Source organism: Eptesicus fuscus, chromosome 14 (assembly GCF_027574615.1).
Source record: "Eptesicus fuscus isolate TK198812 chromosome 14, DD_ASM_mEF_20220401, whole genome shotgun sequence".
Lineage (NCBI taxonomy): Eukaryota > Metazoa > Chordata > Mammalia > Chiroptera > Vespertilionidae > Eptesicus > Eptesicus fuscus.
Window position 1 is genome coordinate 15,605,260 of NC_072486.1, and position 24,868 is coordinate 15,630,127.

At 38.2% G+C, this 24,868-nt stretch overlaps 1 protein-coding gene and 1 long non-coding RNA gene across 4 annotated transcripts in view; one reads left to right on the top strand and one right to left on the bottom strand.

Annotated features, from left to right (window-relative positions):
* TMEM196 (transmembrane protein 196) overlaps positions 1-24,868 on the top strand; it is a 46,074-nt gene that overhangs the window by 19,749 nt on the left and 1,457 nt on the right. For 2 of the 3 annotated variants that reach the window (XM_028155987.2, XM_008148314.3), the window contains exons 2-3: positions 18,464-18,520; positions 21,997-22,251. In XM_028155987.2, coding sequence (XP_028011788.1) covers positions 18,464-18,520; positions 21,997-22,251 — 312 coding nt within the window. Of the gene's footprint in view, positions 1-18,463; positions 18,521-21,996; positions 22,252-23,392; positions 23,467-24,868 lie in introns of all 3 variants that reach the window. The other variant, XM_028155979.2, reaches the window with a different exon arrangement.
* On the bottom strand, positions 15,504-20,907 carry LOC114234082 (uncharacterized). The gene is made up of 3 exons (XR_003620276.2): positions 20,806-20,907; positions 18,065-18,129; positions 15,504-15,708 (listed from the first exon to the last, which is right to left on the bottom strand). It is a non-coding gene; the product is annotated as an uncharacterized LOC114234082 (long non-coding RNA).

Sequence of the window (24,868 nt, forward strand, 5' to 3'; positions counted from 1 at the left end):
TATGCAAATTGTCCCCTTGACCAGGAGTTCGACCAGCAGGCAGCAAACCACCCATGTCCCCTACCCCTGGCCAGGCTGGCCAGACCCAACCCATGCACAAATTCATGCACCAGGCCTCTAATACACACACACACACACACACACACACACACACACACACATACACACACTGAGTGGCCAGATTATTATACGTTCAGAGATCATAATAATCTGGCCACTCAGTGTATATATGCATATACAATCTTTGGTTAATCCCTTCCCACCCACCCACCCACCCACCCTGACTTCCCTCTGAGATTCCTTACTTTGTTCCATGCTTCTATGTCTCTGGATCTATTTTGTTCATCAGTTTATTTTGTTCTTGAGATTCCACATGTGAGTGAGATCATGTTATACTTGTCTCTCTCTGACTGGTTTATTTCACTTAGCATAATACTCTTCAGGTCTCTCTATGCTGTCTCAAAGTGTAAGAGGTCCTTTTTTTTTTTTGCTGCCACTGCTGCATAGTATTCCATTGTGTAACTGTACCACAGCTTTTTTACCTACTCATCTGATGGTCACTTGGGCTGTTTCCAGATCTTAGCTATTATAAATAATGCTGCTATGAACATAGGAGTGCATATATATACTTTCTGATTGGTGTTTAGGGTTTCTTAGGATATATTCCTAGAAGTGGGATCACTGGGTCAAATGAGAGTTCCATATTTAATTTTTTGAGGAAAGTCCATACTGCTTTCCGTAATGGCTGCATCAGTCTGCATTCCCATCAGCAAGTACTAGGGTTCCCTTTTCTCCACATCCTTGCCAGCACTTCTCATTTGTTGATTTGATGATAGCCATTCTGACAGGTGTGAGTTGATACCTCATTGTCGTTTTAATTTGCATCTCTCTGATGATTAGTAACTTTGAGCATTTTTTCATATGTCTCTAGGCCATCCACTTTGGAGAATTGTCTATTTAGGCCCTTTGCCCATTTTTTAATTAGATTGTTTGTCTTCCTTTGATTCAGTTATATGAGTTCATTATATATTTTGGATACTAACTCCTTATGAAATGTATCATTGGCAAATATGTTCTCCCATACAGTGGGCTCCCTTTTCATTTTGTTCATTTTGTTGATGGTTTCTTTTGCTGTGCAGAAGCTTTTTATTTAGATGTGGTCCCATTTGTTTATTTTCTCCTTTGTTTCCCTTGCCCTATGGCAGTGGTCAGCAAACTCATTAGTCAACAGAGCCAAATATCAACAGTACAACGATTGAAATTTCTTTTGAGAGCCAAATTTTTTAAACCTAAACTTCTTCTAACGCCATTTCTTCAAAATAGACTCGACCAGGCCGTGGTATTTTGTAGAAGAGCCACACTCAAGGGGCCAAAGAGCTGCATGTGGCTCACGAGCCACAGTTTGCCGCCCACGGCCCTAGGGGATGTATCGGCAAACATATTGATACAAGAGGTGTCTGACATTTTGCTGACTATGTTTTCTCCTAGGATTTTTATGGTTTCATGACTTACATTTGAGTCTTTTATCCACTTTGAGTTTATTCTTGTGTATGGTGTAAAGTTGGTGGTCTAGTTTCATTATTTTGCACGTATCTGTCCTATTTTTCCAATGCCATTTATTGAAGAGACTGTCTTTACTCCAATATATGCTCTTGTCTCCTTTGTCAAATATTAATTGAGCATAATGGCTTGGGTCAATTTCTGAGGTCTCTGTTCTGTTCTATTGATCTACACTGAGTGACCAGATTATTATGATCTCTGAATGCATAATAATCTGGCCACTCAGTGTGTGTGTGTGTGTGTGTGTGTGTGTGTGTGTGTGTGTGTGTATAGAGAGAGGGGGCGGGATGGTGGTGCTGCATGAATTCGTGCATGGGTGGGGTCCAGCCAGCCTGGCCAGTGGGAGGGGACATGGGCGGTTGTCTAGCCTGCCTGCTGGTCGAACTCCTGGTCGAGGGGACAATTTGCATATTAGCCTTTTATTATATAGGATATACACTGAGTGGCCAGATTATTATATGTTCAGAGATCATAATAATCTGGCCACTCAATGTATATGCTTCTTCTTGTACCAGTACCAGGCTGTTTTGATTACAGTGGCTTTGTAGTATAACTTGCTATCTGGTATTGTGATCCCTCCAACTTTGTTTTTCTTTCTCAAGATTGCTGCGGCTATTTAGGGTCTCTTTTGGTTCCATATAAATGTTTGGAGTATTTGTTCTAGATCTGTGAAATATGCTGTTGGTATTTTAATAGGGATCCATTTCTTTTAAGCCCTGGCTATAAAGAGCAGTGCTGGCTCAACAACCCAGGACTTAGTGGACAGTACCCATAGATTGACCTTTATTGAGAGTGAGAAGTGACCTGAAGCATAAATATGGCTCCTCTAAGGCTTCTGAGTAGCCAGCAGCTCCGCCTGAAAAGCCAAGGGTCCCCTTCTCTCCCTTGCAATCTCAGCTGCTAGTCAATGCACAGCCACCGTGCTATCTGTCTGCTATATGTTTCCTTCCAATATTTATGTTTCCTCTTCACCTGATCTATCAGATGCTCAACCTGCTTCTTCCTAGTTCTACCCTAAACCCCAGAATAACAGTGATGTGTGTTTTTTCTCTACTCAGATGCCTCTTTATTTTTCCCCAAGAAATGAGTGTAAAACTTAAAATTGTGTTGCACGTTTATCCATTCTCCTCACCTTGTTCTAAGTATTAGAGTTACTTCTCTCAGACACCTTTGAAAACAAAACATTATTCAAGGAAATGAGCTTTGGGGAAACTGGAACCTTTAAAACAAATATTTAAAATGACATAATACACGATGTTTCCTCCTTTGGAGATTCTGAAGCTGTATTTTGGGTGTAAATTGCACAAGCCTCACTTTATTTCCGAGGGAATGACATTAATTTGATTGAGTTCTGTGAAGTATAGAACAAACTGTAAAGGAAGGGAATTGGATAATGGATGATATTTGTTTATAAAGGTCTAAACATTGTAGATCTCATATATTTTAACCTCTGTTGTCCTATTTGGGAGTAGAAAGTAGACTGGAATAGCTAACAACAGAAGGCCACTGCTTAAAAATATCTGTCAGCCGCTGAAACCAGTTTGGCTCAGTGGATAGAGCATCGGCCTGTGGACTGAAGGGTCCCGGGTTCGATTCCGGTCAAGGGCATGTACCTTGGTTGCCAGCACATCCCCAGTAGGGGGTGTGCAGGAGGCAGCTGATCGATGTTTCTGACTCTCTATCCCTCTCCCTTCCTCTCTATAAAAAAATCAATAAAATATATTTTTAAAAATATATCTGTCAGCCAACAGCAAATTTCCACTAGTTTAGGACACGTATTAATTCTACAAATATCCGTAAGGAGGGTAAATATTATGGACTAGACATGGTGATCATTAGGGACCTCAATGATCTGGAAATTTGCCTAAAAAAAATCTTCTCTTGTTGAAAGAAGTTCTGCCAATTTATTTATTTGCTTTCCAGACAGTTATTTTTTCTTAAGGAGAAAGACAACAGAACATTCAGGAGTGATCATGAAGCTAGCCAAGAAACCAGGGCATGTTTGCCCCAGAGAAAACACAGGTTAAGGCGTACTTGTCTTAAAATGTGGGCAATGGGTAGATACAGGGACAAAGGCTTCAGGCTTAATAGAAGAAAGAACTTTCTGACGATCAGAGTTACTTAAAGATGAAAAGGACTGCCTTTCTTAATGGACAGGATCGATCCAAACTGCAGACTCTTGTCAAGTATATGCAAATAATATAGTGATGTTGGTCACATGATGAGTCATTGACATCCTAGCTTACTAAGTAGGAGAATTGTTTGTGAATGTTGTTTGTTTGGATGCAGGAACAGGGAGTAGGACAAAGGAAGGAAGATACATGGAAGAGAGGAATCTGGAGGAGCCGTTAATGAATACAAGGCCAACTCCCCAATCCCTTGACCTTCTCTTTCATTGAAAACAGAACTCTCTAGGACATTTAGCACTGCCCTGGGTTACTACCCAGGTTCTGACGTACACATAAGCAAGAAAATGATGTTTCCCCCGTGTGGATACTAATTTTTGTGTGTGTAGAACCCACCCAAGTGATATGTTGGAATTTAAATGAATGCCCTTGGGGGATTCTGTGACTTAATTCAAATATATATTCACATGGTGGGAACTTAAAACCAGAGAGGGAAATATTTTGATTAGTTTTTTCCATATTACACTTTATGTCCTTCTGTGTTTTTAAGAAGGGTTGTCTCTGCTGGCTTATTTTCCATCTTGTTCATGTTCATTAACTCCTCTAAAGGCTAAAGCCATAATCATTGATTTATATAATGTAACCAGAACAAAGTTCTAGAAATAGTAAATGAAATATTCTGTTATTTTATATAGTTCACTATAGAGAATTGGGAAAATAAAAAAGAGCAAAAGTAACATTAAAGTCAGCAATCACCCCACTACTCAGAGATAATCACTGTTTATATTGTGATATATTGCCTTAGCTTTGTTAGTATGAAAATAATAATTTTTGCAATATAAAAAGTACACAATATTTTATATTCTGTTATGTTAAAATTAAAATGTGCTCATAAGTCTTATAAGCATTAAAATGTGTTAATAACATAAGTGTTATAAGCATTTTATCATAGCCCAACACATTCTAAGAAAACATGATTTTAAAGACTACATTTTAGTTATTTAGCCCAGTCTTCTTCTTCCAGATACTTCCATACAATCTATACCTCCTAAAAAATATTTGCTTTTTCTCATTTTAGTAGACCTCTCCAACTTCCTACCTTACCTCAAAGCTAAACAAAATGTATTCTTTATCAAGATAAACTCATCTCTTCTTATCTCTACATTAGAGAGTTGAGCATCCTTAGAATGTTGATATTCCCTTTCAAGCTTGAAAATTAGATGTCTTTCCTAACTGCTTCTTTCCTTCGACATGATAATACCATTATTAGAGTCAGCATGAGACAGCAGGGAGTGCACATGCTGTAGAGTCAGACAGATCTGAATTTAAATTCTGATTCTGCCATTTATTAACACCATCCGAGTATATATTGGACAAGATCATTTACCTTTCTCTAAACCTTAGTTCCTCTTCTGTAAAATGAACTGGTTTTATCGATTGAGACAACATGCTTGAAGTTCCTTGGTTATTATAAACCAATAGTAATAAGTTAATACTCAATGAATATAAATTCCCTTCTATTTATACCTTGATAAGCTCTCCTATCCCTTTTTCCCAAGTTCTTTCATCACCATGTTTTGGTCAGCCATACAATGAACACCTCTAAAGCTATAATGGTTGAATGGCAGAAACTTTTCTATTGTAATTATGTATGGTCTTTATTCTAAAGAGAAAGCAGAGGATTTTAACTTAGGAGAGGCAGGAGGGCATTATAAATATACATGGGAGAGGAACTCATAGAAGTAAATGTGGTTCATTAAAAGGTTGATTAATTGAAGGGAGAAATCTTTTTAAAAATCTCTCCCAGCTGGAGGTAAAGACCGTATTCTAGTGGTAAATTGAAAAACAATCCTGTATATTAATTAGTAATTACTGCCACCAAGTGGTAGGAAAATGTTTCTTTAGAGACTGGAATCCATAGCCTTTGTGGGGGGAAGTTCCCTTGTCACAACTTAGTGATTACATGGTGGACCCGCACTTATTCCATTTCTTCCCATTACGTCACATCCTCCCAAGCTGTGATCTTCATTAAGTCGAAAGCCGTCTTTGGTTTCTGTTACCACGCTGCCAAAATATCCTCCTTTCAAAAGAAAAATCTAAGGCTTATTTTGATCTTTGTCTCAGGAGCTTCCTCTAGTACAGAAAGGAAAAAGCAACATGACTGCAATGAATGCTGAGAGAATTGGCGTGAAACAATGATTGGAAACTCCTAATTTAGTTCAGTCTCTAGAGTTGGAAAGGCCAATGCTTGGATACTTGGTCTGCCACTTATCAGCTGCAGGATGTGAAATGATTGGTCTCAGGATCCATTTTCTAAGTAGAATATGGGGATTTAATTAGATGATGTTTGTACAATGTTTAGCCCAGGGCCTGGTCTCCAGCAAGTGCTCAATAAATGTTAGGCCATTCTTTTTTCTTTAATATAGTTTTATTAATTTCAGAGAGGAAGGGATAGGGAGAGAGAGAGAAACATCAATGATGAGAATCATTCATCAACTGCCGCCTGCACGCCCCCTACTAGGGATCAAGCCCACAACTCAGGCATGTGCCTGACTGGGAATTGAACTGTGATTTCCTGATTGGTAGGTTGACGCTCAACCACTGAGCCACACCCGCCAGGCTAGCCCATTCTTATTACTATGCCTATACACTACATTTACATTCCCTAAACCTAAATATTTATTGTCAATACAATAATTTTTAATACAATCCAACCCAACCCTAAAGAGGTAGAAGCTAAGAAGGTAAAATAAACGCAACAGCAAACTTTGCCAACCGTGAGAAGGATGTTATATGATTTCTCTAATTCCAAAGAGAGAAGAACTAAGGAGAGAAGGCAGGAACAAAAAAATCCTCTACATTCTAAATCAGATCTGGCAGTAGTTACTTCCTGCTGAGGTTCTGGGCAAGGCGATTAAGTCCCCTTTTAGTTCCCCTAACTCACACTGTGCTCTAAAGAATATGAATTAATTAATTCTCTGGAAAGTTGCCTGCAAGATAAAACCCATATATGGATGCCAACTATAATTTTATACACTAGGAACCATAAAGTGTCATCTATTATTAACCTTAAATAAAAAGAAAGGTAAAAATAGCAAGGCTACTTTTGCAGTTATAGTAAACTGTTATCTGACATTCTATTTTTAGCAGCCTCAATTAAGTAGTACATCCATACATTTATATATTGTCTTGACTAATTTATGGTCAGAAAAATAAATAGCCCAGGACCCTGAGGAGCCTAAAATGAAAATGTCTTCTGTTTCATCAGAGATAGATTGCATAGGGTCACATGTTTGTCACTAAACTCCAGTTCTTTGAAAATTGATCATCTAGCCATGCGGTAAATTACTCTCAACCGGAATGTCAGTATAGTTCACAGAATCCTACTTCAGCCCCTTGTCAGAATTATACCAACTTGTCCTCTGAACCCCAAGGGGTGGTCATTCAGTCACTCCCTGAACACCTCCAAAGGGACCTCATTAATTTTATGGGGCTCCCCCAAGCTACTTTGTGGACAGGTCTATTCATTAGAAAAATTTTCCTGGTAATGAGTGAAAAAATCCCTCCATGTAATTCATATGCATTATTCTTAGTTCTAGAATATAAATCCAAGAATAATAGTCAATATCCTAAACTACCCCCATGTCCCAGATAGTCCAAAGAACCAAACTTTTGGTACTATTACCTTCATCCTATGAATTGGTACATGCTACAGCGCAAAAGGTACCTGTTCTGCATAGCTTATCTTTGACCAATCATGTGACCAAGTGGACAGGTATTTTTATGTTCTCAGCACTTTAAAATCAATAAAGAACCTGGAGGTACTCAATTTTTAAAAATCTGGATAGAGATCAGAGTGAAAAGCAAAGAGGTCACCATTTTCATTAAATCAACTCACGGAATACTCCAAAGGATGATTTTAGTTGGAAGCAGGTGATCATGGAGGAGGCCTCTGGCCTTTGTCTCCTCAGCTTTGATACCCTCTTGAAATCATCAGTCCTGGGTCCTTCAGACAGGACGTGGTAAGAACACAGCCTGCATATTGGGTGAGTTGTGCAGCAGGGAGGGGATCATGGCCCTGCATCTTACATGTTCTTTGTTAATTTTGCTGTCATACCCCTTTGTTTTCTTACCAAGCTTTTTCTTTTTTGTTTTTACAGTATCAGCTTATCTTAGTTGTCTTGAGGAGATAAATAGGAAAGGATTTATTTAATGTTAGTCTTTATCCACAGTGGAACTGGAGATACAGCCCATAACCTGAGGCTGAATAGGAGAGTGACTGGGAGGAAAGACGGAACAGAATTTCAAGGGGAAGTTTAAAACTAAGGTGACAGGCACACTTGTATATCTGCTCTTCTCTCCAGAAAGGTTTCTCTCAAAGCATTTCCTTGGGAACATTTTGTAACTTCTCTATCAAAAGAATATTTTTGGTGAGATGTCTCTAATATACGGAGAGCTGTTGTGAAACAGGGTGTAGCACAAAACAAGCAATAATTTGGGAACCCCAATCTTCAGTTCTCATGGAACTTATGCCACTGACGTGCTGTGTGATTTTTGGCATATTAATTCCTATATCCACAAAATGGAAATATTAAAGAGGGTGTTTTTTTCCAGCCTTCCCAGAAATACTTAGAGGCATAACCCAAATAATAAGTGTTACAAACTATTGCAAAAGTAAACTGCGGAAATTTGAGAATTGATCTCAACAGAATACGTAAGAAAGTGTTTCCGTTTGGAAAAATAGCGCCGGACACCGAGGAGCCTAAAATTAAAATGTCTTCTGTTTCATCAGAGATAAATTGCAGAGAGTCACATTTTTACAATAAATAAGAATCAAAAAAGGGACTGGCTGGTGAAAGGAGAGGCCCATCTGCTAAGACCTTCTGCGCATGTTCTTCCAGTAAGGCAAATATTCTTTCTGCTGAAGTATATTGATGGAGAGTGCAGCATTTCATATTTTTTTCAAGGACTATATCCGAAGTGTATGTTTATGCTCCGAAATTCCCTTTTTGCCACGTGATTATTTCTTCCTGCAATCTTTGTGCAGTTTTCAGTAAAAGCACACCTTACCTCCAGGAAATAGGAAATCTGTCAGGTTAAATCTTTTTGCTCCTTTAAGTGCCAGAACAGATTGTCTGGCTCTTTTGTGTGTAGATGTTATTTTTTATACGCTGTAGTATCATCTCATAATACTACCAAATCATATACGTGACTATACAACTACACTGGCATAATAAAGTTGCTGAGTAATGAAGAAATGAATCAGTAGAAGCCTGGCAGGTGGGTTCCAATTGTTTATGATGGTCCTCTTTGTCCAGAGAAAGCTGAAAGCCATCGTGTGAAGAACACAAATCAATGAGGCTCAGAAACCACCGTTTAGAGGTATGCTGAACAATTCAAAAACTCAGCATCTCCCCTGGATCCTATATTAGGTTACGTTTATAAATCTTCCACACCATTATGGCACTTCAATTACAATGATTGCTTCCAAAACTTAGGCCTCAAAAACCTCTCTTCAGAAACATTTCCCGGAATATGCCTGTTTTAACAGCCTGATTCATGTTCTTGTAAGATATTTTCAAATTATTAAGGCAATGAGAAATTTATGATCAGTTCAATTTTATAAGTTTTCCAATGACCTTTTTTGAGATTTGACTTACAAGTCTCTCTATTTGCCTTGTCAAGGTGTTAGGCAATCTACCTGAACCAGGTACGGGAAAGATGCAATACATGTTTGCCCTTGTTTAAAACCAGTTTGAACTTAACTAAATAGCTTTGTGGAGAGAAGGGACACTTTTCCCTAAGGACATTTCAGGTGAGTTATAAATAATGCTTTGCAACTCTTTGGTTACCCCTGGTGTTTGGAAACACCTTATTCTGGTTGACTCTTTCCAACCTCTTGGTTTTCACACTCCATTTATGTTTACTGACAGGCTCTGGCATAAATATAGTCAAAAAGAAAACTATAATTTTCCACCTGATCCAAAATATTTATTATAAGAACTGTTGGGAACAGAGGAAGCCTAGCTAAATAATATAAATTATAATGCTGAATCACACCGTGCAATTAAAAATTTTCTGTGTTTATTTTGCAAGACTCAATCAACTGGTCCAGACTTTCTTACAAGATAGAGGGAGGCAGAGAGAGAAAGAGATGAATAAGAAACATTTGGGAAAGAAAACTTCCTGTTTGTTAACACCCTTTAGAGAAGCAATTCTCTCATTCCTTGGAGGCTCCATATGGAATGCTGGTGGTCCCACCTTCACTTAAATATTGATGTTCGGATCACCAAAAATGATTCACCCTCATGGGAATCAAAGGGGGGGAAAAAAGCTTAAAGGATCTTAAAAGTCCAAATATACCCCTAGTTCTTAATGGGAAAATGAACCTGTCAAAGATAAATCACGTAAAACTGGCCAGGCAAAGGCATAAAATGTTTACAGTAGGATCCAGAAAAATTAACACCAACTTCCTCTCCTATGGTTGATGGAAATATGCATGAACAAAACACTCTTACTTCTGCTAGGGTGCTTCTGTTAACTGGCTTAGCCCCTGGGAATGGAGAAATAAGTGTTCTCTAAGAGAGTTTAAACCCTCCAGGAAAGAGAAAACACGGGGTTCATCAGCTAAGCCTAGTGTTCAGGTCTGATAGCAGATGTCCATTGCTGCTCCCGTGGTGGGTCCCACCTCCAGCCAGCTTATGGCGGGGTCCAGCTCATTAAGCCAAACTAGAAAAGTGCATCAGTCCCATGCTTTCAGACAGGTTTGATTTGCCAGGTATAGTACCTAATGGCTTAAAAAAAAAACACACCAAAAAACCACAAAGTAACAAACCAATTTTTAAAAATTTGTATTCTGATATTTTAACGTCCTAAAGCTTTTAGTGATTGTTTTTACACTATTTGATCTTGACTGAATAAAAAGTATCTGGATTTCTTCCAGGATCAAATTTCTGCATGGGATTGGGATATAACGTGTGCATCAAGGTTAAAGGGTGATGATAGGGGAGATTGAACTATAATCACTAAGCACAGTTAGTTTACTGCAGAACAGCCAACGCGAGGCAGTAGCATTCAGAGGAGAGTGCTGCGGAGACGCTGCCCAGTTTCTAGTTTCAGGAAGTGGAAAAGGCTATTTTGTGTCTATTCTGAAGCCAATCCTGGTGTTCTCAGAGAAAATGAATCGACAGCTGGGAAATGTACTCATAGGTTACTTTCCCAAGTCATCTTGTTTCACATAATTAAGAACACAAGCTAACATAATGTTGTATATCAATTATACCTCAATAAAAATTTTTAAAAATTTTTTTAAAAGATCATAACCTTTTCTAGTTTGGGAAGTGACTTCTCACCTTCAAAAAGAATGTGGCAATTATCACTCAGTGCCAAGGTAAGATCTTTTTCAGTGATTTTTGTGTCGAAAGGTCTAATGCTGACATATAAAGAGCATCTGAGGTTTGAGAAGGAAATTTTGAAACCCGTAAAGCTATGATTGTGACATTTAAAAGGTCAATACCATTCAAATTATTTTAAAATGCTACCATTGAGAAGAGAATTAGCTTAATCTGATCAACCATTTCAGAAAAACAAAAAAGAAGTTAATTGGATTTTATTCAGTGAAAAGACTAATTACAGCCAGTTATGTATCTTGAAATTGGCTAAATTTGATTAATTTCTTTTCCTCCCATGTATATTGTAAACACATTCATCCATCCATTTACTAACTCATTCATTCAGTTTCAAATTCCATTATGTCATCTAGAAACTTTATTTCAACAGCACAGCTTTGTCTGAGTAGCTGTTGCAAAGTTAGATATAAAAATAAAAGTTCTCCCACCATAACCGTACCAATAACGGCAAATGAAATAATACATTCAATTGTATTTTTGTGTAATATGAGGTTCAAAACTGTTTCTTTGCTCCAAAATTTATTTTCTTCATTGACTTGCTCATCATGGAGTAAAATTTCCTTTTTCAATCCACTTATTTTTTCTAGAGAGTTGAGGGACTTAAAATGCTTTGGACAAGAACAGTTTTATTTCCACTACTATCATGAATGTGTAGAACTACAAAATCTCTTCTGAATAAAGATGAAGTATGTTGGTCATGGAAGATGAAGGCACATCTACTTTAATATGTAGTGGTTTATGATTTGTCATATTTAACTCAGAATAAACCACATTTAGCTTTCAATCTCAATTCACCATGATAAGTTCTGTTTATTTCAGAAGGATGACCTCAATTCTTGTAAATTACTCTGGCACTTTTGGATTTGTGCCTGAAAGTTCTGCCCCTCGCAGGTTCCAAATTCGATTCCATCAAATATGCAAAACCAACCTGTGTAAAAGCAGACAAGGTGATGGCCTTACATGTTAAGATTGAAGAAATCTAAGCAGAGCTCCTAAACCCCAAAATATGGCCAGCCAACCTCCTTTCCAAAGACACATTCTAAAAACAGATATCCAGCCAAAACCGGTTTGGCTCAGTGGATAGAGCGTCGGCCTGCGGACTGAAGGGTCCCAGGTTCGATTCCGGCCAAGGGCATGTACCTTGGTTGCGGGCACATCCCCAATAGGGGGTGTGCAAGAGGCAGCTGATCGATGTTTCTCTCTCATCGATGTTTCTGACTCTCTATCCCTCTCTCTTCCTCTCTGTAAAAAATCAATAAAAAAAAAAAAAAAGGCTGCCATGGCTAGTCTGATGCATAATATGCCAGGTCAACTGTTTAAAAAAAAATAAAATAAAAAATAAAAATAAAAATAAAAACAGATATCCAGCCAGTGTTGCTCAGTGGTTGAGCATTGACCTATGAACCAAGAGGACACGGTTCCATTCCCAGTCAGGGCACATGCCTGGGTTGCGGGCTCGATCCCCAGTGGGGAGACGTGCAGGAGGTAGCCGATCAATTATTATCTCTCATTGTTGATGTTTATATCTTCCTTTCCCTCTCCCTTCCTCTCTAAAATCCATAAAAATATATTTAAAAAAATAAATAAATACATATAGATTAGAGAATTTTCATTCATTTTTTTCTTTGTAAATACCCATAAAGGAGTATAGAACTTTGAGTCATTCACCAATCTATACGTTTTCAGAATGTGTCCAGACAACGGCAGCCTGTACCATTATCTTGCCTGCCTATACACAAGGCTGGGAGTCATTTACTAGTCATGACAGGCAATTGTTTCCTAATACCTCAAAAATAGTTTTGTCTTGAACAAATAGAAGGCTACTCATTGAATTACTGAATAGTAACACTTACTTATACATGGCTCAAACATAAATTACCAAAAGTATTCAATGAGAATTTAGCCACGTTCATTCAGCTTTCAGCACTTCTCCAAACAAGGTAATCACAGCTCTTTGTTTCTTACATTTTCCTGGAATTACTTTATACATGTAAGAGCAAATATGTATGTAAATTATTACATCTTTCTTGCATTTTTACACAAAAAGTCACTTGCTACGCACACAGTTCTACAGCTTATTTTTTTCACTTAACCAGATAGGTTGGAGAACTTTCCAGATTAGTGTATAGAGAGCTTTCTCACATTTTTTAATAGATTCAAAGAAATCCATTGAATTTAATCAATTATCTATTGATTGACATTTGGGATTGCTCCCCTTGCATTGTTGCTAACAACGCTAAAATAAATAATCTGACACAGATAATTTTGCAGATATGCAGCTATATCTTTTGGATAAATTGTCAAGTCCAGGATTGCTGAAGCAAAGGAGATATACATATACATTATAACTGTATATATGCATATATATATTTAATTTTTTATAATTATTGCTAAGTTCCTCTCAGTAGAGGTTCTACCACTTTGCGTGCCTACAAGCAATGTATGACCATCTAGTTCCCCATATTTTTGCCAAGATTATCTAATTTATTACCAAACTTTAGAATTACTACCAATCTGATAGGTGAAAAGAAGTATATCTGAGTTAGTTTGAAATTGCATTTCTCTCATTACACATGAAGTTGAACAGATCTATAAGTATATTTACAAAGGTTAAGCTAAAAATCAGTTCATGCTGATATCTACAACTCTAATCCATTACCAGATGGATCATTTTAGCTTGTCCCCTTGCTTATCTATAAACTCTCTCCAACAGCGAGAACCTGCTCCCACCACCCACTACCCATTGAATTTACTTGTTCAATTTCAGTACATGTATAGTAGTATAAGAATTATTAACCAGTAACTCTGTGTTAAATAGAGATTAGTGCTTATGTACATGTTCTTTTGCCTTTAGTCTTACAGAATCCACTCATTTCCAAAGTTACTTAGACCAGTATCTTTTCTCCCATCTCCTTCAGTGAAAGTACTTTATACATTTGTTACACAGTTAGATTTGTCATCACATTCTGCTTTCTATCGTGGGATTCCCCTGATCCCCTAAATAATTTTTAAATGTGCATACATTAGGATTTATTCTTTGTTAACAATAGTATCATGTACCCACAATTACAGTGTAATATAGAATAGTTCTGCTGTCTTAAAAATGTCCTCTATTTATCTATTCAACTCTTTCTACCTTTCCCAAACCCTAGAAACTACTGCTCTTTTCACTATCCCTATTGTTCACTTTTTTTCAGAATGCCATATAATTGGAATCATATACATTATGCAGCCTTTAAAGACTGCTGTTTTTTCATTTAGCAACATATGAATATTGCATGTATGCAATATACGTTAATTTCATCTATGTCTCTGAGTAGTTTGAGAAGTCATTTCTTTATATCACTGAATAGTATTTTATTGTATGGATATACCACAGTTTATCCACTGACCTACTGAAAGACATCTTGGCTGCTTTCAGTATTTGTCAATGATGGCTAACACTGCTATAACATTTCAAGTTAGTTGAGTAAATACCGAAAAGCACAATTGTTGGATCATATGGAAAGTCTGTGTTTGGCTTTGTAAGAAACTGCCATACTGACTTCCAAAATAACTGTACCATTTTCCATTCGTACAAGCAAGAAATGAAAATTCCTGTCACTCTACACCACCAGCAATTGATATCACCAGTTTGTTTGTTGTTGTTTTATTGTATTCTAGCCATTTAATAGGCGTGTGGTGCCACTTCATTGTTGTTTAAATCCATAATTTTTCATGACAAATGATGCTGGATGCTTTTTCCTACTTTTACTTGACATTGGCAGATCTTCTTTAGTCAGGTCTGTTCAGACCTTTTGCCCATATTTTAATTCAATTGTTATTTCCTTGTCGTTGGTCTTGTTTGATTTCAATCTATTACTTTCCAATACTTTTTACAATGATGATTATTTGTATATGTGACTTTTTATGCCTATTTTCTCAATTCCCAATATAAATTTAGTCAGATTCTTCCAGATAATAGTGTGCCCTGCCCAATTTTAGGTCTAGTTAACTAAAAATTGAAGAAAATTTCGAAACGATTAGGGGCTTAGGGAGAAAACATGTTTGCAATGATGAAAGAAAGGCACTGGGTAGAATAAGTTAAAAGATAATGAAATAAGGATCTCTATTTTTAAGATCCATTAGAGACCAAACAGTTCTGACACTCTGACCTTACGTCATAAACAAGCACTTGATGTTTCTCCCTTGAAGAGCACTTTACGTAGCTTCGTGTTCCTCCCTATCTCCCTGAGAGTAATTAAGGGGAACATCGGTGCCTCAGCGGTGAGCTCTAAAGTGAGCAGTTCTGCTGATAAAGCACTGGCGGGCACCCTGCATGCAGTTCTGGACGTTGAGAACACACTGAAGGTTTTAAAATACTGGAGAGATTTAAAAATACTGATGCCTGAGTCCCAACCTGGAAATTCTGGTTTTTTAATTGGTCAAGGTATCAGGAATTTTAAAAGCTAATACGCAGCCAAGAATCACTGCCATCAGGCAGGCTTTCCAACTTAATAAACTTTCCCCATTTTACACAGGTAATTTATACTGGAATCACTAGAGACATGGGATCCCAAATGGAAGGAAGCCGATGGCATAGAAGACAGCCTTAGATGTCTAGCCAGGGTGTCCTGTAAGAAAATCACAATCCTATCAGCACAGTATCCTGCCCCGCCCCCCCCACCCCCCCCCCCCCAAAAAAAAGGAATTGCTCAGCACACTGGCATTTTGTGAACTAAACTACAAAATAACACTTTTAAAAGAGTCCAGTTATCATTCTTTAACCGGTGACTGAAGTAGAATAAAAACATTCAAGAATTGGTGGTAGCAAAGCAAATCACCAAACTTTTAATCCAGACACAAGGAAAATGCACTTTTGAACCAGAGAAAGATTTCTCCCATATCAGTCAACATTTAACATTTGTCTGTGTTTTCCTATTATTTTTTCTACACCTTTTTTCCCCCCTTTATTGATTAAGGTATTACATATGTGTCCTTATCCTCCCATTGCCCCCCCCACTCATGCCCTCACCCCCCTGGTGTCTGTGTCCATTGGTTAGGCTTATATGCATGCATACAAGTCCTTTGGTTGATCTCTCACCCTTACCCCCCACCCTCCTCTACCTTCCCTCTGAGGTTTGACAGTCTGATTAATGCTTCTCTGTCTCTGGATCTGTTTTTGTTTATCAGTTTATGTTGTTCATTATATTCCACAAATGAGTGAGATCATGTGATATTTATCTTTCTCTGACTGGCTTATTTCGCTTAGCATAATGCTTCTTTTTTTAAAAAAATTGACTGGTTTTGATAAAATCATATAAAAATCTTTAAAGGTTATCAATGTATTAAAGCTCATTTTGAGATTCAGTTCATTATCTTGAGGAGGAAAAAGTAAGCCTGTTTCTATTTACCAATGAGTGTATTTCTGTAGAAATAAAGTCCAGTGAAAATTATTTCATCTGAGGTGGGTAAATGATATGTGGGGAAAAAATTCAATAAGCTGTCTTAAAACAACTCAAAGTTTTCTTTGCTAATTTGAAAGCCCTTAGTAAGCTTACTATTTATTAATGAATGATTTTTTTATTACATGGGTTTCTCTCAACCAGAATTATGTATAAATGTGCATTTAAATGGCCCTGTTTCTATATAACTTGAACAATTTACTGTTTTTTGACAACTATCATTGATAGGTAAATTGATGCAGTTAATTTTGCAAAGCAAATAGGTGACCCATGTATTTTCTTACAAGAAATTAGATGCCATCAATATAATATTTCCCCCTTACCCATGGTTTTGCTTTTTGCTCTTTCAGTTACCTGTAGAAAACTGTTGTCTGAAAATATTAAATGGAAAATTCCAAAAATAAAAAGATTATAAGTTTAATCTACACCTTATTCTGAGTAATGTGATGAAATAACATTAACTGTTGTGATATCAAAGGCTTGGGTTCAAGTAACCCTTCTTTTACTTAATAATGGCCCCAAAGCACCAGAGTAGTGATGCTGGCAATTTGGATATGCCAAAGAGAAGCCATAAAGTGCTTCCTTTAAGTGAAAAGGTGAGTACAGTACAATAAAATATTTTGAGAGTGAGAAAGAGACTTCATTTGCATAATTTTTACAGTATCTATACTAATAAAAAGGTAATATGCTAATTAGACTGAGAGACCTTCCAGGAGACCTTCCGGACAAAGCCATGGAGGCTGGGCCGAGGCAGAGGCGGTTAGGGGCGATCAGGCCAGCAGGAGGGGGGCAGTTGGCGGCCATCAGGCCAGCGGGGGAGGGGCAGTTGGGGGTGAGCAGGCTGGCAGAGGGGGTAGTTGGGGGCAAGCAGGTTGGCAGGCAGGTGAGCGGTTAGGAGCCAGCAGTCCCAGACATCCCCCGAGGGGTCCCAGATTGGAGAGGGTGCAGGCTGGGCTAAGAGACATCCCCCCCCCATGCACGAATTTCATGCACCGGGACACTAGTCCTATATAATAAAACGCTAATATGCAAATTGTCCCCTCAACTGGGAGTTCAACCAGGGGGTGAGGCCAGCTGGCCAACTGCCCGTGGCCTCTCTCCCTGGCCAGCCTGACCTAATTGGCCCTGATTAGGGCAGGCCCCAGACCCCACCAGTGCACTAATTCGTGCACTGGGCCTCTAGTATTATTATAATTGTTTCTTTTATTATTAGTTATAAATTACGGTGCCTGATTTATAAGTGAAACTTTATCATGGGTATGTATGAATAGGACAAAATGAAGTGTATATTAGGGTTTGGTACTCTGCGGTTTCAGGCATCCATGGGGGTCTTGGAATGTGTCCCCAGTGGATGGGGGAACTATTGTAACATCATCCCCTGTGTTCTTCTGACGTATCTCCAAGGACAGTATTTCTGGCAGAAGGAGGGGGTAGCCATTTTACCTGAGAGGTATAAAGAATGTCTCTGTAGAAAAACATGTCCCTGTCTGATGCCTTATCTTTTCATTAGTGCTAGATTCCTTACCTGTAAGATAGCCCATTGGTTTCTGATTGCTTAGTAGGAATGATTGTATCACACCAGTGTTCTCCCTGAGAAAGTGGGAAAGGACAAGAAGACGATGCATGGACATAGGAGGAACAAATCTACATTCATTTACTTCCTAATTTTGCCTGGTGGTAAAACTGATTCAAGTTTTGCTTAGATCCCGCAGTTACCCATATCAACCTGGCAAAAACAAACTTTCATTAGCGCTTACACTTTTATCCCTTCCTATTCTGGAATGGAGGATGTTCCTTTCAGCTTAATGAGAGCATAAATTTTTCCAGCTTCCCTGGAGCAAATGTCATGAGTGAACTACAAGCTAAAAACTAGGCATTCTTTTATCTTTGGATGTGAAATGATTGTTGTTCTTTTCCTTTTCAGTTTCTTCTTTGTGGCATATGTGGAATATTGTGCGCCAAAAAAAAGTCTGGACTTATCGTAAGTTTCTGCCTTGTTTGCATTGTGCATTGAAGTATTTGAAATGTCAGAACTCAGAAATGGAAATGGTGACTAGTCAACTTTCATATGTTGAATGTGACTCATTTAGGGTAGAAAAAAGACTGACAAATAAATCTTGGCTTTTTTATCTTCAAAGAAGAAAACCATCAAGCTTATTAGAGCCCCAACCAGTTGCTCAGTGGATAGAGCATCGGCCTGTGGACCGAAGGGTCCCGGGTTTGATTCCGGTTGGGAGCACGTAGTTCAGTTGCAGGCTCCTCCCCAGGCCCAGGCCCTGGTTGGGGCTCATGCAGGAGGTAACCAATCGAGGTGTTTCTCTCACATCGATATTTCTCTCTGTCTTTCCCACTCTCTTCCACTCTATCTAGGGATCAATGGAAAAATATTTTTAGGTAAGGATTAAAAAAAGATTATTACAGATTATAAGCAAGAAAGAAGGCAAGAAAGAGAGAGAAAGAAAGGCTTTGATATACTCTGTAAATCCATGAATATGCAGCTTTTATGACTTCTGTGGATGACAGTATCCACTTTTCCAATTTATAGACTCCTAAACATTCGCATGAATCCTTCAGTAAACTGAAAAAGACATAACTTGAGTTCATGGGAGATTTAACTGTTTAAATATGGAACTGGGCCTACGGATTGCTGGCTTTGTTTGACTGTCAAGTTAATTTTACAAAGCAGCGAAACAGCTGTGTTGTTATAGTGACAGTTAATTCACAAAGATGTTTTATTTTATTTTTTTATTACTGTGAATGCAAATGTAAGTGTTTTCAGATGCTTTATGGTGCTATCCTGGGCTTCGGGGTATGCAACATGCTCCCAGTTAACTCCGATGTTGGCTGGAGGACAGCCTCTGAGTGCTCGAATGTGGCTTCCCTGCTGCCTTCCACGGCATTTTATGAGCGTTTGGAAAGAAGGAAAAGGCATGGTTTACTTTATTGAGTACAATAGGAAAATACACCTTTAAAGCTTGGCAAAATGAATAATATACATGGACCCTAGGAAGTGATCTTTGAGCCTAAAAAGAGTTTCCAAGCGGAGACCAATTATCTGAGGAGAGCAGGGAATGGGGAGTAGTGCAGCTATTTTATTTATCTCCTTTTCTAATCACATCTTTCTCTGTGAAAATATCTATTGTGACAAAAAGGATGAAGGCCCCATTGCTTAGACATGTGGGACCTGAAGAGTGGTATTATGCTAAGTAAAATAAGCCAGTCAGAGAAAGACAAGTGTCACATGATCTCACTCATGTCAAGGAAGTCTTGTCTGAAACCCCTGGTTGGGCTAAATTCCCTGCTCCCTACTCTGAACAAAATATACTGACGAACAAAATAGATCCATGGAACAGACTGTTGAATCTCAGAGGAACCGGGGCCAGGGCACAGGATGAGATTAACCAAATAATTTATATGCAAATATGCATACATTTGGGTATAGATTTTACATTTTAATTCCTAGGTGAGAATGCTCTATCTGCACCTGTTAATAAAGTCTGGTGCCTTTAAAGAATTACTAAGAAAAACATCAGAAGAAATATATTTTCCTCTAATAGTCAATTGAATTGGCCATTTTTCTTAATTAACAGTAATGACTTAATAAAAAGCTAACATTTAATATCTTTTCATATTTTCTGAGAATGACTAAACACCAAAATATATTATCAAGAAACTACATTTCCTGAATATACTTTGAAATGGAATATAACTGGTTGATTCTACCAGAATTGGGAGCTACAGGTTCCCACTTGGGATGATTCAATTATTTGGTAATTGATACTTAGTATTACATTTAATCGCTATAAAAAATATTTACTTATCCATCACTGGATTTTTAGCCTTGGTGATAAGTACCACGAGACAGACCATAAGGAGTGCTGAATTAAGTTAGAGAAATAAAAGGAACTACTTGTAGTTCTTTCTGTCTATCATGCTATTTTATTGTGCTAGTTCTTGCATCCATGGCCTTACCCTTTACTGGGAACTGCATGCACTTAGCTTAGATGACATATGGTCAAGGAAGTCTTGTCTGAAACCACCGGTTGGGCTAAATTCCCCTGCTCCCTATTCTGAGGGCAACCCATTCACCTCTCTTCACATGTGCTTTTTGAAATGTTGGATCTTCTCCAAGACTGCAATGTACTCAAGGGGAATAACTATGAGCTGTTCTTTTTTGTAATGCCAACTGCTACCTCACTCAAGACCTAACAGATGCTAGGTGCTCAATACGTGCTTGCTAGATTCAACTGTCAACAGCCAAAATACCTGATATTGTAGAATTAAATGCTCAGGTCAGTTGTATAGCTGTTTGCCCTGAAGATTTATGCCAAAGGAGGAGATCAGTAAAATCATGGAAACGTTCTGAGAAAGTTAGGACAGGATTTGGGCCTTCCATCTAAGAGTCCAAAGAAAAAAGCAAAGTTATTTTCAGGAAATGAACATATTGTTGAGGTAGGAATGTACAAGCTATATCGATGGATAAGAGAGGTGACTGGAACAGATGCTGTGCCAGGAGAATGATGGAAATAAGTTTAGATAATTAAATTAGCATCACACTGTAAGGTATCATGAAAACCCTAGATAAAATTATTAAAGCTATTAGAATATTCTATTAAATTTATTAAATATTCACAAAACATTTGCTACACAGCAGGCATTATACTTAGTTCTACCAGAGACCCTGTGATATTTACTTTGAATAAAAAAACACTTTGGTTCTATTAATAGAGACCCACATCAAGCCAATAGGAGGATCAAAAGCAAAGCCACGGAGTTTCTCTAAAGCAGCCAGTCCAAGTGCATTGTGGGAATACCTACTGTGTATGCTTCACTTGGTGTCACATGGTAACACAAGATTTGCAAGATGAAGGGTCAGTTCACGGGGAGTCCCTGAAGCTCCTTTGGGGAAATAAATACACACACAATAAAAATTTTATAAATTAGTCAACTAAATTCCCTCACATCACAAAGCTAAAGAAGTATAAATATCTGAAGCCTGTGGAACTAATGGCAGTTCAATGAAAAGGTATTTAGGTATTTTGGGGGCGAGGGGGTTTCACATAGTGAAACTGGATTGGAGTCAGAAAATATGGGCTCAGTCCCTGAGTAAGATTGTTACCTGCCTCTCTCAGAGGATTGCTGGATGGGTTCATTGAGATATCTGTTCAAGTTCCTAGCATAGTAGCACATAGTAGATACTAAATCAATATTAGTTAAATCTGAATCTACCTAGGAGACAAATTCTGCTCACTTCAGAGTTTTCTTAAGATGTGTCCCTGGCTTCTGTATAGTCAGCGCTTCATTCTGGGAACACTGTGGTCTATGCCCTCTCCATTCAGTCCGATGACAAAGAATCTTGGTGAAAGCACAGCTCCTGTCCTGTAGGAAGCACCAAAAGCATCTTGATTGCAGTTCAACCGTCCTTTCTCGACGTTAACGCTCCTTTCTTCTTACCAGATGATCCTCTTTTCCGCCTGCTGCATCTGCGGCCTCATCGGGGGCATCCTGAACTTTCAGTTCCTTCGGGCCGTGACAAGGAGGACCTCTTCCCTCTACCCGCTGCACCTGGCCTCCATGTCCCTGGCGTGCATTGGGATCGGGGGCTGCACCCTCTCTTCCTGGCTCACTTGCCGACTGGCCAGCTATGAACAGAGGAGGATGTTCTCGGAGAGGGAGCATTCCCTGCACCACTCCCATGAGATGGCTGAGAAAGTGAGTCTCGTCCCTTTTCCTCTGGTGGCCGGTATGTGATGAAGACCGCAGGCAAATCTAGGTGAACCAACGCGTTGCTTTAGATGAGAAAGTGAGAAATTAGATTTTGTGAGATGAAGGTCCCATTGGACTAAGGATAGGAATTTATTACTTTTTTTCTCTGCAGTTCTGGGTATACTTATTTTCAGCATAATTTTGTAGCCTCTCTATACAAAAGCACAGCTCCTAAAATAAGAGTTCATAAAATATCCAATGCCTAATAAAGATGGATTTTTATGTATTGTGCTGAGGAAAAACACTAAGTACACTCTCAACTCAATAACCCCAGTTTTAGAAATCGGATGAATTCGCCTTTCTAGCCCACCCTTGTGCTTGTAAGGAGATGCATTTGATTATGTAAATTAGATTTTCCAGCATAAAAGGGCCTTTTAATAAGGCAACAAAAAGCCTTGCCTACCAGTGCAGAAATTGCAATTCACATAAAGCTTTCACTTAATTCTCGTCTACACGTCATGCATATTTGGGTAGCTTTGCCTGTATTTTAAACAGTGTCCCTTGCATAATTGTTTCATGAAACCCATTCAAACAGGAAGTTACATTTACCACAGAAAAGGACAAATGATATAGTGAGCTGTCTGTGTTTCTACTATATTTGCATATGTTTTAAAATTTACTTCCTGCTACTGGATTTATTAAGGAAAAGTCAAGTATCTGTGACATAAACTCACTAAGATAATAGCTACATCATATTTTACTTGAGATCAGGGAAATAAAACTGCATGACCACAGAATGGAGGAAAGAATAGCAAGAATTAGTGCTGGGTATTTCTATAGAATGTTGTTTTGAAGAAAAAGTATTTATTCTGTGGTTTTATGTGTTTCTATTTTGTATACATCCCAATAAACAGAATAAATACTCTTAAGTTGTTTCAAGAAAGCAATTTTAAACAGATTTACATGTCCTTGAAAAAAGAGTTAATAGTAAGACTGGTCATTTACAGAAATGAGTTGTTCAAAGTAGATTATTATTATATGTTTAGATAGTGGCTATATCATGCTCTATTTTATATGCTAGTGTGATGTAGTTTTTTGTGTATATGTGTGTGCAATATTTACTGTATAATTGTTATATTTATATTAGAGATTGAGGGCTATTGAAATAACCGACTTGCCCAGCTGCCCGGTGGTGCCCCCGACACCAGAGTTACCTACAAGGTACGCGAATTTCTAGGGAGTTACCATGTTGTAATGTCACTGCCCAAAGTGCTGCCTCTTCCAGGAAGCCATGGTGTCAGCAGATCAGCCTTGACTGATGCTGGATGTGGTTCCTCAAAGTCCTGCTTTCATGAGAGCGACTTTGAGGACCTGCCATAACCTACATGTCCGAGTTTTGCAGCTTGAAACTTGGTTGAGTATTTAAAATATTCAGCCTCCTCTAAGCATCCAAACACCTTTCTGCTTGGATGATTCCTGACTCCTTTATTCTCTGCTACATCATGATTCCAACTCAGTCTCATCCTTCACAGACCAGAGTTTTGTTTTTAATCATAGATGGAGCTGATAAAGACAAACTGCATCTGCCTCATGCCAACGTTGCATGAGCAGATAAGTCTGGCACTAAGACAGAAACAATTCTGTAGGGAAACTTTCTTCTGGTAAAATTATCTGATGTGATGCATTTCAAATTTAGCTCCCTTAATTTGGATTGCTGAAAGTAGTCACCATTCTTGGTTTGGTTAAACAATAGAATTGAAACTACAGACGGTCACACAGATACCGTGGTCCAACTGCAGACAGTACGTCCATTTGCAAATACTCCCATTTGGTCAGGCCCAAAGTTAGGGTATAATCTCGTTAAGTTGCATGTGCCTACTTGCAAATAACCTAAAGATACTCATCCAGTTAAAAACTGATTTTCACTGTTATTTTTTTATCAATAATTTTATTGTATCTGTATTAGGATGAATTTAGTTAAGGAAATTCTTTTTTTTTTTTTTTTGGTAATATTTCTGAAAACTGGATTTTTTAAAATCCTGCAATAAAAGATTATACATTAGATTAATTTTTAAAATAGTTTTGAAGCTATATTTTTAATGCAAAGTCATTTTAGGAGGAGAAAAGAAATCTAAGGAACTTATTTCTTATAAATTCATTAGGAAATTGTATTTTTGTTCTAGTAGGAAAAGCAGAAAAAGGTGTATGAGTAAATTTTGTTTAAGATTGTTTTGTTTTGGAGGGATTAGTTCTACTTATCTTGCCACCAACACTGAGTTCTTGAATGAAGCCTCAAATCAGGTTTCTTATCTACTAACTTAACCACAGCTCAATAATCTCAGTGTATTTTTAGACCTACTTCCACCTCATATATCACTAACAGAGCCAGCCCCTCAATTAGCTGAACCATCACCAGACCACTGAGGCTAGCTGCTGGCTCAAGGGATGTTCTCCACTTCCTATCAGAGCCTTATCCTAAAGGGGTTTGAGTTTTTAGGCTTTTTTTTCCCTAGTAATTTCTTGCCATCTTACTAGAGGAGACATACTGGCTGCCCAGGAACCAACCCCCTAGAGCTTGGAAGAGGATGGGGCATGTTGCGTGCAAAGACAGGTCTTGAGGTGA